A 15,952-nucleotide genomic window follows, 5' to 3' on the forward strand; every position below is an offset into this window, starting at 1 on the left:
TTGTTACCAAAGGCAGCCCTGTCCTCTTCAAATACAACTCTGCTGGTCTAAAACCATCCTAAAAAGTGCCATTTCATCAAGTGTGGCATTATTATTTAAAGGGCCTATGCCACTGTTGCTTAGAGGAAAGTTTGCAAAAAGTCCCGTAACTGGTTAGAACTCTAAAGTAATAGAGACAGGGCCTCCCTGGTAGTGCAGCAGTTGAGCGCTGGGCTGAGAAGTTGCCTGCAGCCTCTGCAGTGCTGGTTCAATCCCCAGCCACCAGGGAGGGTCCAACATGGTGCGCAGACCTCTCCTGCCACGCCCACTGCTCCCCTCAGCAGTGTACTTCAGTCCTTCTGCCTGGTCTGCTCCCCACTCTGGCTCTGGTGAATTCTCTCATCCTCCTGTGCTTCTGACTGTACCCAGTGCTTGTATAAATAAATAAATCTTTAAAAAAATTAAAATAAAGTAATAGGGACCGAGTCTACCTGGTAACTAAAGTCTTCCAAGAATTCTCTTCTAAAAATTCTCAAACTTCAACAAATATTTTTTGATCCCCTTCTAAAAGTGACTGTGTTGATATGCATGTACGGATGATGGATGGATGGACAGACAGACAGACAAACAGAAAGATAGGTGAATTTAAAACCTTTCCTATTTCCATAAATATAAAAAACCCTATCACCCCATGAAAAAGTACCTATGAACCAGCTATTCTCAACCAGAGACAATTTTTTGCCCCCAGGGGACATTTGGTAATGTCCAGAGACTTTTTTAATGTCCATGACTGGGGTGGGTACACAATTAACCTCTAGGGGGAGAAAACCAGAGACCCTAGTCAAACTCCTACGATCCACAGGACAACCTCCCACCAGAACTGCCTGGCCAAAATGTCAACAGCGGCGAGTTGAGCAACCCTGCTACAGAGGCTGGAAAGAAAGCCACAGTTCCTGTCCCCAGGAAGCAGGCACATAGGAGCTAGTGCCACCACTTTCATCATCAATAGCAGAGCACAACTGTGGAGCATTTACTATCGCAGCCACTGTCCTCGAGGGTCCATGGGTTATCTCGGACAATCGCCAGTGGTCCTATGAGGTGGGGACTGTGAGCCCATGGCTCTGAGACTCAGGATCACTTACCTATGGCCTTTCCATACCACGTCAGGATGACTGTGCAGGTGTGGGGCAGTGAGTGGGGAGCTGAAGCTTGATTCTGCAACCAACAGTTCAAATCACAGCCCTGCTGCTTCTTGGTAGCACAACCTTGGACAAACCCCAGAGAAGCTCTGCAGAGGCCACGGAGAAAAGGAAACCGACCACTCAAGGAAGGCAATTTCTATCCATGAACGGAGGCGAGCCTGGCAGGGTAACCACAGACCTGAGCCAGGACAGTCAGGATACCTGAGAGCCTCCACATGCCAGGTCTGTCCACAGCCATCCCCAGAACTGGCTCAACCCCAGCCCAGAGCAACTTTCCCTCTGTCACTTAGAGGCTCAGGAGGCTAATTAAACAGGAAACGGTACCGATTTTGAGAGGCTCAGGCTGGTTCATGCCCTGGGCTGGATGAGATGCAGTACAATGAGGATACTAATAAAAGAACATGCGGCTGCCCACACGTTGCTTGCCTACTCCCCCTGGCCACGTCTCTGATACACAGCCAGTTATCCCCATGGAGAGAAAAGACACTTCTGAGCAGCGGGTGCATGCAGCCACCCACCCACACACAGCAGTGCTGTCTCTTCAAGCACGAAGCCAAGTTTGGGTTTTCCTTTTTTTCCAGCTTCTATTTTCTAGAAAAATTTACTCTGAAATCAACATCTCTTCCTGATATACACATCTGCTTTATAATTATAGAGGCCCAGAGAGTATTAATAGAGGCAATGCTATGTGACACAGAGGGGAGGCTGGGCTCGGTCATTATTACGGCTGCAGCAGAAAGAACTTGTTTTCTTAAAACGGGTTAGACAGGACCTAACGCCTGCTTTACATGGAACCACAATACTTGAGGAAAAAAATGGAAGGTGGCAGTTTTCCCAATGTCTATAAATACTACTACATAACTCAAAAAAAATCCCTTAATAAAGCTATTAACAGAATATTTTATACCAAAGGAGAATACGACCTGTACTTCCATCCCAAAAGCCAGGCTGTACTGGGTACTAATCACAACTGTAATGGTGATCATTCATCAGCATCAAGCTATTCATTTTTTTCCCCTAGGAAGAAGACCCCTAGACTGCAACAGATACCATCAAACCACTGCACAGATCACAAATCACACAGATCACAAATCACAGATATTTTTGAGATAACAGAGAATGGATATTTGAGGCTAAAACGAGGGAATAAAAATTAGCTCCACTGAGAGCCCTACCTTAACTGTGGCCAACAGCACTAAAAATACACCCTACCGCAAGATGCGGTATGGTTCAAAAAAATAAAAAACTCATCAGCATTCTGTTCCAAAAATATATTGGCTTTTAAGATCGAGAGCATTCTGAAATTTATGAACTAACTTCTTAAACTCATTTAAAAATAAACAATGGCTATACCGGACACCTGGGAATAGCAAAATAATGCACTCTTAAAGAGTTTCAGAGTTTTGGGGCACTCTCTGTACACACACACACACACACACACACACACACACACACCCTACGCACGCATGCATTCACGTGCGTACAACACACTCTCCACCACTGCTCTCCAGTTAAATTAGAACATTTGCTTTGGAGTGATTAATATGTAACTCAAGAATCATTTAATAAAAATCATGTTATTAATAAAAGCATAGCCTCTCACATGATTTCTAAAGTAGACCCCAGCTCTGCGTAGTGCCTAGTTTTATGGGTTAATTTCATTGACATACCTCAACCTCTGTCCTGGATGGCTTCAATAACCTAGCTTATTTCCCTGAATCCAACTCTTTCATCCTATGAAACACCAGACCAGTCAAAGGGACCCTGGTAAAATGAGAACTAGATATTCCATGTCCCTCTCAAAATTCCGCAAAAGCTTCCTGGTCATTGCGATTATAGTGAAATCCACACCGAGGGCCCTGCCTACTGGAGTGAGGCCATGTCCCCCAGGCATCCCAGAGCTCCAGCCCCCCAGCATTCCTCCTGTTTACTGGACACCCAAGGGTTAGTGCTGACCTCAGGGCTGATAGCGGTCATTCCAATCAAGGTTCTGATTTCTCCAGAGCCCTTAAACATCTGCAGTTTTCTTATTTATGAACTCATTTATCCTCTGTCTCCCCCCAACAGAGTATTAACTTCATGAGGGCAGTTTATCTTGGTACAGTTAGGCACAGACCTAGAACAATATGTTTGTTGGATGGATGGATGGATGGATGGATGGATGGATGGATGGATGGATGATGATGGATAGATATTGGTTGGATGGATAAGTGGGTGGATGGAAGGATGGACAGATATTGGATGGATGGATAAGTGGGTGGATGGAAGGATGGACAGATATTGGATGGATGGATGGATGAATGGGTGGATAGATGGAGGATATTGGATGGATGGATGGATGGATGGATGGATGGATGGACAGACAGATATGGGATGGATGATGGATGGACAGATGGACAGATATGGGATGGATTGATGGATGGACAGATACAGGATGGATGGATGGATGGACAGTTATGGGATGGATGGATGGATGGATGGATGGATGGATGGATGGATGGATGGTTTGCCCAGTTCGTCTGTGCTCCAGGCAACCTCAGTTTAAAGGTCACAGTGGGAAAATGGAAACTAAAACAAGAAGTGTGCTGAATCCATGCTGGCTTGAGAAGGCTTTCTGGCCCTCACATAGGAGATGCCCAGCCTTAGTTCAGGGACAGCACTGTCATGATGACACACACGCTCACCTCCTGGAGAGAGTATAAGGGGAGAGTGAGATATCTTGGTGGGCACAAACCAAAAAACTCCTCCTTCTGTAGCACCCAGTTTCAGACCCCCAGGACCTGGATCCTACTAGAAGCCTCAAGCATGTTTCATGGACACTGCAGGTCTAACGTCACGGACTCCTTTCAGAGTGAAAAACTGGATGGAGATGTTAGGACATCTGTCAGGCACCCCACATGGAGCCTGATTCTCTCAGTGGGCAGAAAGCAGCAAGATGCCTTTATAAAATGGAGACAGGAAGAGTCCAAAGCACCCCAGGTCCATCCTCACTCCTAAGTTAACAACAACAAATACAATACGGATACCCAGCTGGCTCCAGGCGGGAACAGTATGTAGCTGACACATCCTTCTGAGAGAAGTTAAATGCCTCGTTTAAGCAGTCAGCAAGGAATGGAGCCAAGATTTGAACTCATGTCTCTCTGATCCAAAGCCTGGGCTGTAAAAAAATCAAGAAATGTTTTTTAAAAAGTTAAATGCTTCTATCAGCTATAAGCCTTGCAGCTGGGGAAGCTGGCCATCCTCTGCTATGTGTAAGGGGTGTGGACTTAAGAAGTTGCTGGAGCTTCCCAGGCATCAGTTTCCTAATTTGCAAAACAGTGGGTTGTTCTGGGATTAAATGAAAATGCTTAGGAAGTGCCTGGTACAAAGTGAGCACTCAGTAAAGTCCAGCTCTTTGACCTCAATTATCAGGCTAGTGCTGCACCATCTAGCAAGGTCACTGCTATTAGCACTAGGGTCGTGCAGTGGTCTTGCAGGCATCAGACCTGAGGCTAAGTCTTAGATTTGTTACTGTCTGCAAGACCTCAGGAAAATAAATTCACCTTGCCGAGCCTCAGTGCCCTCATCTATAATATGGGAATAATACCAGATGCCTTGTAAAGTTAGGGCAATACTGTGAGGACGCAACGATTCCTGCAGGTAAAGCACTTGGCATAGCTCTGGGCACACAGCAAGTGCTCAACAGATGACAGCTTCCATTAGCAGTTGTATAAACTGTGCATGAATTGGCTTCATCTCTGGCCACTTTAGTCTAATTCAATTCAACAAATGTTACTGAAGACCTGCCAGGGGCAAGGCATCATTTCAGGCAAAAGGTGGAAGACCTGGCCCCTGTCCTCAATAAGCTCTGAGCAGCCTGGCCAGACAGAGGGGACAAGCAGGAGGTACATCTGAGAGGCAGGCTGGGGTCTTGGCATGCCAGACCCGAAGCCGAGTTCAGGAGAAGCCGTGAGCTCCGTGCACAGTGTGATGTGACTCAAGGTCTGAGCAGGAGGGTGACATCATCCTACCTGTGCCTTGGAAGAATTCCACCCTTAGTAGAGAGTGGATGAGAGCCTGGAAACTGAAGGCAGAGGGATACGTTAGGAGATGGCTGCAATACTCTAAGCAAGTCAGAGAGGGGGAGCGGGTGAGGACAGAAAGATGGGCAGAGAGGCGAGTGCCATCCTAGGGGCACAACGTAGAGGATGCGGCAATTGAGGGCGGGGGAGGCAGAAAAGGGTTGAAAATGACACCGTTTTCTTGCCTAGAATGGTAAAGAAAGAGGCAGTTTCTGAAATGAAGTGAGGAGCCCAACTAGCATGTAGGGGCATCCTGAGCTCCTTGAGAAGCAGGAAGAGGACAGGAGTAGTGCACGCTGGGAGGGAGGCCCGGGAGAACAGGCTAAAATGAGAACGGAGGAGGGAACTCTGGGGTGTAGTGTGTCCATTTCAAGGGCCAGGGACAGAAGATGACACCCACGGAAAAGGAAGAAGAGCGGCTCACTGTGATAATGAACTGTGGGTAGGAGGCCAAGTTCCCGGGCCGCAGAGGGAGGAAAGCAGAAAGCTCCAAGGCAAATGTGGCATTATGCGGGATCCTGAGGCGAGGTGGAAGTTGCTGGCTCTGGGGGTAGGGTGTCATTTCTGTAGAGGCAGTAAATTCTGGAGAGGCTGCAAAAGAGGCAGCTATGTAGGTTATTCTTCCAGGAAGCTCGTCAGAGAAAGGGAGGTGAGAGAGGTCAGGAGACGAGAGAAGAGTGAAGCAGAGAGAACGGAGAGAAATTCACTAAGGCAAAGGCAGAGCTGCCAAGCTGGCGTGGAGCTTGGGAACATACAGCACCATTTAGTCAGTTACTGTCTTCTGAAGGGATCCGAGGTAACCATGCAAATTTGCAACGTGCAGGCCAGCAAAAGACGCACTCGACTGAGCTTCTGGAGCCTAATCTTCAGGATTAGGCTAGGAGCGTTTGGATTAGATTTCCTCAAGGTATCTTTAAGACGAACGAGAAGGCGGCAGAGTGGTCCTGCCAGGCCCGCCAGGCAAGCACGCACAGTCTAAATAGAGAACAGAATAAGGCAAGAGGAACAAGATGTGCTTGACAATGAGAAAGAAGAAATTGAACGAGCGAGAGGAGAGAACCCAACAGGACACACAGAGCATGAGACACGTGGTCTGGACAGCGGTGGGATGCCAACACCACCGGCACTTGAGGGCAGCAACCACAAGCCGAAGCTAGTCTTTTCAGATGTTTTTTGGGAAGTACAGGGGATGCATACCTTCATGTGCCAGAACAAGCTCTTTTATTTTTGCTGTTTAAAAAAAAAAAATCAAAACACAGATGAGGCTCACTTCAAAAGGGAGTGTGTTTTGGGCTGTACGTGGAAAGCAAAACAAATTTTAAGAGAAGACCCTGTAGCCTCCCAAGAGTTTCAATGAAAAGGAAGGAGGACTAATCGGAGAGTCCTGGGAACAAGCCAAACCAGGAGAGATGGGAGGCAGCAGAGGTACAAAGGGTAGGATTGGAAAGATACAGGATGTAGTGCCATCAATAGACTGAGAGTTGCAGTCTAGAAGCGACTTGAATCAATGATCCACCAAATGTTGACTGAGACACGTGGGTAGGGCCAGCCTGAAGGTACCATGGCGAGCAAGGTCAAGGCAGTCCCTGTCCTCACCCAGCTTACACCATGATAAACACCGTAGCAAGCCCTCAGGTTTAAACACTTATGCACACATAGGGAAGACCTCTCCCGGAGAGTCTATGTGTGTATGTGCATGTACACACACACACACACACACACACGTAAGAATCTCTAGGTGAAAAGAGGAAGAAAGCAAAAAAATCCGTAAGCGACACATTCCACCTACTAAATGCAATTGGCAAAAACCAAAAATAAACCTAGCAGGGAGTGGGTCTGCCAGGTCTCATCCCTCGACCCCAACCCCACTGCATGCCATCCCCATGATGGGTTGCCACCTCCGATGTGCCTGTGAGCCCCACATGAACCTCCTTCCCCACCGTCTGCGGCAGCTGTACTTGTCAGCACAGCCATTAAGAGACTTTGGAGCCGCCCCACCTGGGGTTCAAGTCCCGGCTGGGTCAATGGAAGCTGCGTGACCTTGGACAAGCTGCTCCATCTCTGTGCCTCAGATCCCTCGCGGATGAAATGGGAATGACCATACCCTCCTCGCAGGCAGTTGTGCCATTTAAGTGAGTACGTCTGGGGCGAGCGCTTGGAACAGAGCCCAGGCCGAGCAGGTACCTGTGAGGGTGCGCTGCTGTTTGTTCACTCTGCCCACTGGAAGTTCTTTCAACTTTCTTCTCCACTTATCCAAACCCGCTTTCTTTTAAGAAGTTGAGTCAAATCTTCTTCCCTCCATTAAAATGCTTACAAGCTCAACTCCAACCCACAGACTTACTGAAGGTCCACCATGCCCCTGCACTCCAGGGACACCATGATGAGTGAGACCCAACCCCCCTGGAGATCACAGCTGACCTGGGGAAGTGGCAGGTATTCCGAGACAGGTGGTCACTGTGATTTGGTAAGGTTTGGGCAGTGGCCATTACGTGCCCTCACATTGGACTTTGTCTTGCTGTTCCAACTCTCCTATAGCAATTTGTGCTGTGATCCTCTGCAGCAAAGGGGTTTTGCTTTAGGTTCCTGAATGGTTTCACACACATATGCTTTGACTTGCTCAAATTGTTGGGAAGGAGCCCATCAAGGAATGGAGCCTTCTAATTCTGTCTCCCGGCCCACCCCATCAACCACCTTTAAACTACGTATTTGGCAACTGCATATTAACTTTTGCTTGGTCCAGATGCTCGAGTATCTCTTACAGAAAATCCCCAGGGCTGGGTTTCTGCTCCGACATGACTTGGAACTATTTAATTATTGCTAAGTTTTTTCCATATCCTCTTGGCATACATAAGAGGACACTATGCATAGACAGACTAGTGGTTTAGCAATAACAAAAATATTAATAGTGAACTTTTGAAACATTTCCATGTGCCAGGTAGACAAAGCACTATCAATTTTACTTAATCTTTTCCATAGTCCCAAAACACTAGTATCGCCGTCACCCCACTTTGCAGCTGAGGAGAGTGGCATGCAAAGAAACCCACACAGAGCAAGGAAGAGACTCAAAGAGCTAGAAGGTCAAAAACTGGTTCTCTGAAACTCTTGGAAGGCAATGGTGGCAGCCATTTTTTCATTCCACCATGGAGTCTGGTTGGCTGCTCCTGAAACAAAAGTTTCAGAGCACCCAAAAGGAAAGGAAGGAGCCCTGAGCAAAAGGAAAAGACTTTCCATTCCAAAAATTGTGTATTCGGGCACTGCCATCCCAGATTCCAGCCTCGTCAAGATCCCACTGCTCCTCTAACAATTTCTCCAAAAGCATAAAGCCAGCATGTGTCAAACTAACACAAAATATAAAACCAACTGTCTTTTTTTCTTTCTAGAGTTCAAACTGCAGGCTTGCAGAAATGAGCTGAAACAAGGCAGTATCTCAGCACTGGGAGAAAGGGCAGGGACCTAAAGAAATGTTCCACGCACCAACAGGGGAGGGAAGAGAGCCAGGAGGCATTTCATTTTTAAGCCTTGAACACTCTGATTTCCAGCTACCATTCCACTGCAAAATTCAAGGCACATTCAGGCTCGCGGAGCTTAGCGATCTGGTTATTGCTGGTTAAAAGGAAAAAGAGGCACTGGACAGACACTCTCCGCACTAGCTTAGCCATAACCCCTCCGCAAAGGCAACCAAAACAGGTTCTGTAGAATCTCTTTTGCTTCCACCCACTCGGGCTGCAAGAACTCACACAGAATGCTGAGATCCAGATTCTTGTTAAACTGATGATGGACTTGATGGCTGGTGTAAAAATAGTCGGGGCTTCCCCCTAAAAAGGATTCTACAAAGTGACCAGCAATCGCAAGAATCAAAATCATTCTCGCTGCCCGAGTCTCTGTGAAAATCCCTCCTTCCTTCAGTTCCACCTCTGAGCATTTCATTCAATTCACAGGGAAGAGATCGGGGGTCAATTTACCCAGTGCAGTATAGCAGCATCTTCAATTTCCTCAGTGGTGTGAAAGAGTGAGTAATGGCACAGGTAATCATCGTGTGTAAATAAAAACCCGTGAAGTTGAAAAACCAGGAGGGGAGATGGGAAAGCTCCAGAAGCAACACAAGGTCCTTGGTGGCCACAGTGGTACCCCGCAGAAAGTACCTCCCCCCCACCTCCAATTAGATTTTTTAGTTATAGCCACAAAACAGCAGGAACTTCTAAGTAATTGCATCACTTCACCTCTTTTATTGGATTTCTAAATGATCATAATCCAATACATCCGGGGTCACCTCCAACCAACAGGTGGAGTGAATGTCTAAAACGAAGCTGCGGGTTTCACCCACAGGGCTGCCCTTGGCAGAACAGCCACGTCTTACTGCACAAGCACATGAGAAGACGGAAGACAGGAGAAAACCTCTCTGATGCCAACCCCAAATTGATAGGGAGGAGGCTTTAAAATTCCCTGAAGACAAGAGCACTCCAATCTGTCTTCAAAATAAGAAAGACGTGGTTTTATCTGCACTGACTTTTTTTTTTATGAGACTTTTATTATGCATTCTGCTGGGGCCTGAACAGCAGCCCATTTTATGCTCTAGAGATAGTTCTGAACTACCAAAGGTGAAACAGTGTATCTTCAAATACAGTAAGCAATATAAACACAATCTGGGGGAAAGGATCATGAGTAAATTAAATCAACAAATATCTATCAAGTGCCTGGGCCTTAACACGAGATGGCCTGTCAGAGAGTTCCCTTAAGTGAGCTTTTTGTGAGAAGCAGAAAGATGCAATTACAGTCTTCCTGGAAAATAAGCAATTAATCACACACCGCTCTGGATTAATTGCAATGCCTGAGATCTCCCACATCATTCTGCCTCTGCGCCTGAAATCCAATCCCCTCAAGTCCTTGCTGGTGTTTCAGATCACTGATTAGCACCCTAAGCAAGCTTTCATGCGGCCCTGGCCAGGCCACTACTAACCAGAATTAGAACTCTCCACGCACCTCCCTTGCAGTCTGATTGGTGACCTTCAGTGTGCAGTGGGTCAAGGTTAAGCTGCCCACTGCCCTCTTACACTGGGCTTCCAAGTCTGCCCTGCTCTATGATGCCAATGAGAAACCTCACATCCCTGTTAGGCCATTTCAAATCTACCCAACAGCACATTCAACAGCTAGTTCGCGTCCTGCCTCTTCTCCCATCATCCAGACTGCTTTGGGGGTCACACAGTAAATTAGCCAGAAAGTCACAGTCAACACTACCAAACCCAAGCCTGAATTTTAAACCCCACCACCAGGCAGGGAGGGAAGAAGGACCACCACAGCATCTGCCCACATAAAAATCTCTCTCAAAATCAACCACGGTCCACGACCTTATTTCATATCAAGTGTCCAAGTGCCCACAATAGTCTGAAATCTTTTCAGGAACACCGCCATCACAACAGCACCCATAGGGAGACACCATCCAAGAACCAACATGACATCCCTTCAAATTGATCTAAGCTACAAGCACAGCAAACCGGGAATGAACACTGCCAAGGAGAAAATCAAATTCTGCTCATGTCCTAAGTGGGCAGCAACTAATTACCCAACATCACCCTGAGAGCCTCCAAGCGAGGGAGCCAGGGCGTTGGGGACAACACAGCCTGGCCAAGACCTTCCCGGGAACTCACGCCTCTGAGCGCAGAATGTCATCATATCACAAGAACGAAGTGAGACACTGAGCCACATTTTAGAGCAATTCCAGGAGGCTGGGAGCTAGGACCCACCAGTCCCAAGCGGCGTGGCTAATGCATTTTTTCATTCACTTTTTCAACAGCGGAGAAGGACGTACCAGGTCAAGAGGTTTACTGTGGGATTTGTACTTCCATTTTCTAGTCTCCCGGTTTGTTTGTTTTTTCCCTGCGAAGCCCAGTTTTTGTGAATCAATGACTCGGCTACATCGCACTCCCTCCTGGTGGCTCACGGTAACGGGGGCTTTCTCTGGCCGCCAGCGCTCAGCCAGTTCAGAGAGGCTCAGCTGCCAGATCCCCGATCTTGCAGCAGACTTTAAGCGGGGCCCAGCACCATCTCTGCGAGAGCCCTGGCATAGCCACCTGCAGCTCAGCTAAACCCACCAGGGAACCTTCAGTGCAGGAGCAAGGGATTTAGAATTCTTGCAGTACAGCCAAGATAGCAGCCTCCATCCACCCACCTGAGACAGAAGGGCGCACGGATGGACGGCTCGCCTCGCCCTGCACAGTTCTCTGGCCAAGCATCTGCACTGCGAGGTATCTATCTCCCACTTTCTCTTCCCCTCTAAAGAAGGGACTGGACCAACGACTGAAAAACTAACCCAAAGTACCCAGTTGACAATTAGGAAGAGGTCCCTTCAACACAGCATAATGAGAATATTAACAGTCTACCCCACAGAAGCCCAAACAGGTAAACTGCTTTCCAAATGCAGGCTGGTTAACAGCTTCCCTCCACCGCACTCCTCCCACCCCTACCACCACCACCACCACCACCAGCTTTGGGCTCTAGAGGTCTTACATCAATGCAGGTCCCTGAGAAAGTCAAATTTTCACTTACTCAGATCTACCAAGAATCCCCAGTGCCTTGCTGTACGAAAACCCCACAAACGGCAGTTCTTCGCCCGAGAAACCTGAGGGGCTCAGCTGGCACGGAGAGGATGAAACCCACGAATTCTTCTCTGGTTCATCAAAATTGGAGGTGTCATCATCAGACTTGAGGGTGGGAACGAAGGGGGGAGGAGCTGGTTAAAGAAAAACAAGAAGAAGGGGGGAGAGAAAAATTCAGGCAGATTCAACACTGTTGCGGAGAAAATCGCCTTACTCCTTCAGCGTTCCCGGTGGCACTGCAGCGCCTGCTTTCAATCTAGCTCACACAGGCAGACCCAGCCTCGCTCATACAGCAACAAGAGATTAACCCCTTCTCTGCCAACATGGCCACCAACCCGCAGACAGGCTGCCTTCCCTGCTGGGGGAAACTGAAGGATAAACTCAAACAGGTCACTTGACTGAAGGAAAGCACTTGGGAAACTCATCTGAGCAAGCGACTCGCTCCTGATATTTCCAGAATGCTTCTCCGGGGCATTCGCTGCCTGGTGCCAGATGACCTGAACCTATTTCTTCCCTCTTCCAGATGGCTCTACATTATTAATATTTGCTGCAGATCACTGAAATGAGATGGAACTTCTATGTTTCATGGATTAAGTGGAATGTGAGGCGGGGGAGGAAGCCGGCTGGGGAGGTTTATAACTCATGTGAGGAAAGCACTGCGGTCTTGCTCGCTCACATCCCGGTGAGGATGCTCAGAGATCTTATGAACCACTTTCCCCACCCCACCCCCAGTTCATTAGCCCTCCTCAATCATGCCCCCCAAATCCACTGCAGTTTAATCAGCATAATCAAACACCAGGCGAATAAAGTTCTTCCCAGGATTTACGGCACCCCTGCGCATGGATGGGTGGTAGGGAAGCCCGGGCGGGCATCTACATCCTACCTCGTTAAGGCATGACTCCGGCTAGGGGCATCTTACATCTTCTCCACTTTCTGCCGACCTACTGAGCTCTCTCGGTCGGGAAGGTGGACACTTGTCCATCAATCACCAGGAGGCTGCCCACTGTGGTGGACTCCCAGGTGGGTAGCCAGCCAGAAGCGTTACCATGGCTGCAGGCTGAGGCATCTGTGGCGGGCTGGCGGGGAGAGTTGGCGAGCGGAGCTGGGCATCACATCCCCCGCAGTGCAGGCTTCAAGCTCCCCATTCCGTGCATGCTCTGGCTGTAACCCTGCGTGGCAGGGGCCAATGCTGATCTGAGTGACAGAGCAGCATGAGTCACTGCCAGAACTCGCCAGAGCGCCCCCTAGGACAGCTGTCACAAGGCGCTCACAGTCCCGGCTGGTTTTTTTTAACTCCTCGTTTTCTGGGCAAAGCTGCATGCCAGATATGAGCAGCAATCTGTTTTCTGCTTGCAGACTCAAAAGAATCTGGCTATTTCCAAAGTTCCCCAATATCACAGTCCCCAAAGCAGAGCTGGAACTAGCTGGAATGGTGAAGGGATGTGGACGGGAGCACGCCCAGAATGAAGAATTTCCCAGCTCCCGGGAAATGCAAGGAACATTCTCAGAGCTGCAGGTGCATTAAGATGAAGTGGAAGATTGAAAACATAAAGTGTGCACTACCAGAAAAGTATTTAACACCTTCAAGCTCTCAAGAGAATTTAAACCTTCCCTGTTAGTATCAGAATAGACTTGCTCGATACTTTAAAATTAGCCGATGGAAAGAAAAATTACACCGAAAGCTTCAGCCCACATCCCATGTGTACTTCCGTCAACACAGGCTCAAGCCCAAGCTGATTTCAATTACCCAATACCTTTTCTTTAAGCCAAAAAAAATTTTTTAATGGAAATTACATTTCATAAGGCTCAAAAGAGACATTTTTCCATCCCAAAATAAGGAAACTCAATAAAAACTGAGGAACCATATGGAGAGAGATTTGCAGATGGTACTAATATGGAAGTAGTGTGGTTAACAGCACATACTTTAGAATCTGACTGAATAGATTCAAATCCTAATTCCACCACAAACCAGCTCTGTGACCTTGCGAAAGTCACTTAACCTCTCTGAGCCTCTGATTTAAGCTAGGGATATCTTCCTCCAAGGGCAAAGGGAGATTTAAATGAAAGGGGAAAAAAATCTGTCTAAGGTGATTGGGACAGTTTTAGCACACAGTGAACATTCCATAAAAATCACCTCTTTATTATTATTGTTAATATGAGATACATTTTTATGACCCATTCTGCAGTTACTAAAGACTAGTAAGATATAGCAGAATCTGCACTAAACATTCTTCTTTCCTGAGCAAAATACAGACACATTCATTTGGACGTTTGTGTTAATCATATCAAGTCATTTAATTCCTAGCAGAAGTTTAATTCCCTTTCCAGTATATATTAATTTATCTTTAGGAGACGGAAATAGAATGCCATGTCTGAGTAAGGAGTGTGATTAATATAGGGTAGGAGCCACCCTCTGTGAAATAATTATGATTTAGAAATTCTGTACTATAAAATATGATTCCTCTTTAAAAGTCAATCATGCCCAAAGCTAGCCCACGTGGTCAGGTTTTACAAAGGGCCAGATAATCTTAAATAAAAGGAAAGAGAAGTCAACAGGAAATCAAGAGCCGATAACGGGTGAGACAGTGACCGCACAGATAAGAAGGCAGGTATGTGAACCTCTAGACATGTAGTCAGTTGAATACAACAGGAAACTCTGAACAGAAGGACATCTGTGGGTCACATGTGCCGGGGAAAACAGCCACAGGTTCAAGCCAGAGAAATGCGGGGACTAGAAGTCTCTGTATACCAGAAAGTGACACGGATGCCTTGCCCAGGCTTAATGCACGAGTGGACTCAAGTGGGGAAAAAAATTGGAGGGGCAGTCTCACAACCCAGAACTCTCTCTCTCTCTCTCTCTCTCTCTCTCTCTCTCTTTCTCTCTCTCTCTCACACACACACACACAATCTCTCAACTCCCACAGGAAATGAGTTCACAGTAAAAAAGTAAAATCTATCAACTACCAATAGCAAGGGGAAAACAACCCACCAAAACTGCCATGAAGAAGTATCAGCAGATAGGGGAATTAGCTCCCCAAAAATTAAAGATGAAAAAAAGTAATCTAAAATGAACTAAAAAATAAAATTTATTATCCAGGCAAATAAGTAGAAATTCTAGTAAAAGAGGGGCCTCCCTGGTGGCACAAGGGGTTAAGACACAATCTATGAAGCTATCCACAGCCACTGCAGCACGAGTTCGATCCCCAGCCAGGGAGGTACCCACATGGCACAGCAGACCTCTCCTGTCTCGCCCGCTGCTCCCCTCAGCAGTGTATTTCAGTAGATCTGCCTGTTCTGTTCCCCACTCTGTCTCTCACCCCCACACCTCTGGCCTGTACCCCAGTTCTTGTATGCATAAATAAATCTTTTTTCAAAAAAAAAAAAAAAAAGAAATTCTAGTAAAAGAACAAGACACTCTGAAAAAGGCCCAAGCATATTTGAAAGTGATCAAACAGGACTTGTAAAAATAAAAAATAATGTTATTGAATTTAAAGTCAAGAATCTGCTGGATACAGTTAAATAGCAGATTAGATGCAGCTGGAAAGAAAATTTATGAATAGTGGCTACATCTGAGAAAATCGCATTGAACCAAGCTTCTCAGTATGATGAGCAGGTGCCAGCCTCAGCACCAGCCAGGAGGTAGTCAGAGGGAGAAACTCAGGCCCTGCCCCATGCCCAGTGAGTCAGAACCTGCAATCTAAAAAGCTCTCTGGGTGGGCCACAGGCACTCTACTGTTGGAGAAGTGATGGTACCAAAGCTCTTCTGTAAGTGCCAGACAGAAGCACAGAGACAAAGAGACAAAAGCCCTGAGAGGTCAGGGAATACAGACCTAGAAGCTCCAAGATGCATCTCACCACAGCGCAAGAATAGAGAACTAGGCTCAAAATCTGGATGCCACATTTTCAAGGAAAACGTGCTCAAGTCCAAAGACAACTAAGTGTAGGACCACATCTATCTCAGGGGCCAACTGTCCTCTTTCTTGTACCTTACGGAAATCTCCTTTTTGATCCTCGTAAAATTAGTTTTTCCTTTAAAAAAGTTATTCTAGGTCACTGAAAGTAATGTATGTGAGTCTATGTTAATGGAGGTACACCTGGCCACCTGGCACTGGAGAGC

General features: G+C 47.1%; 1 protein-coding gene across 3 annotated transcripts in view; it reads right to left on the reverse strand.

The window, feature by feature from the left end:
• CIT (citron rho-interacting serine/threonine kinase) overlaps nucleotides 1-15,952 on the reverse strand; it is a gene marked incomplete at both ends in the record, with an annotated part of 148,240 nt that overhangs the window by 79,627 nt on the left and 52,661 nt on the right. For all 3 annotated transcript variants that reach the window (XM_084253330.1, XM_084253331.1, XM_084253329.1), the window contains one exon: nucleotides 11,786-11,969. In XM_084253330.1, the coding sequence (XP_084109456.1) occupies nucleotides 11,786-11,969 (184 nt within the window). The remainder of the gene's footprint in view (nucleotides 1-11,785; nucleotides 11,970-15,952) is intronic.

This window comes from Talpa europaea, assembly GCF_964194135.1.
Source record: "Talpa europaea genome assembly, chromosome: 14".
In the NCBI taxonomy this organism is placed as follows: Eukaryota; Metazoa; Chordata; class Mammalia; order Eulipotyphla; family Talpidae; genus Talpa; species Talpa europaea.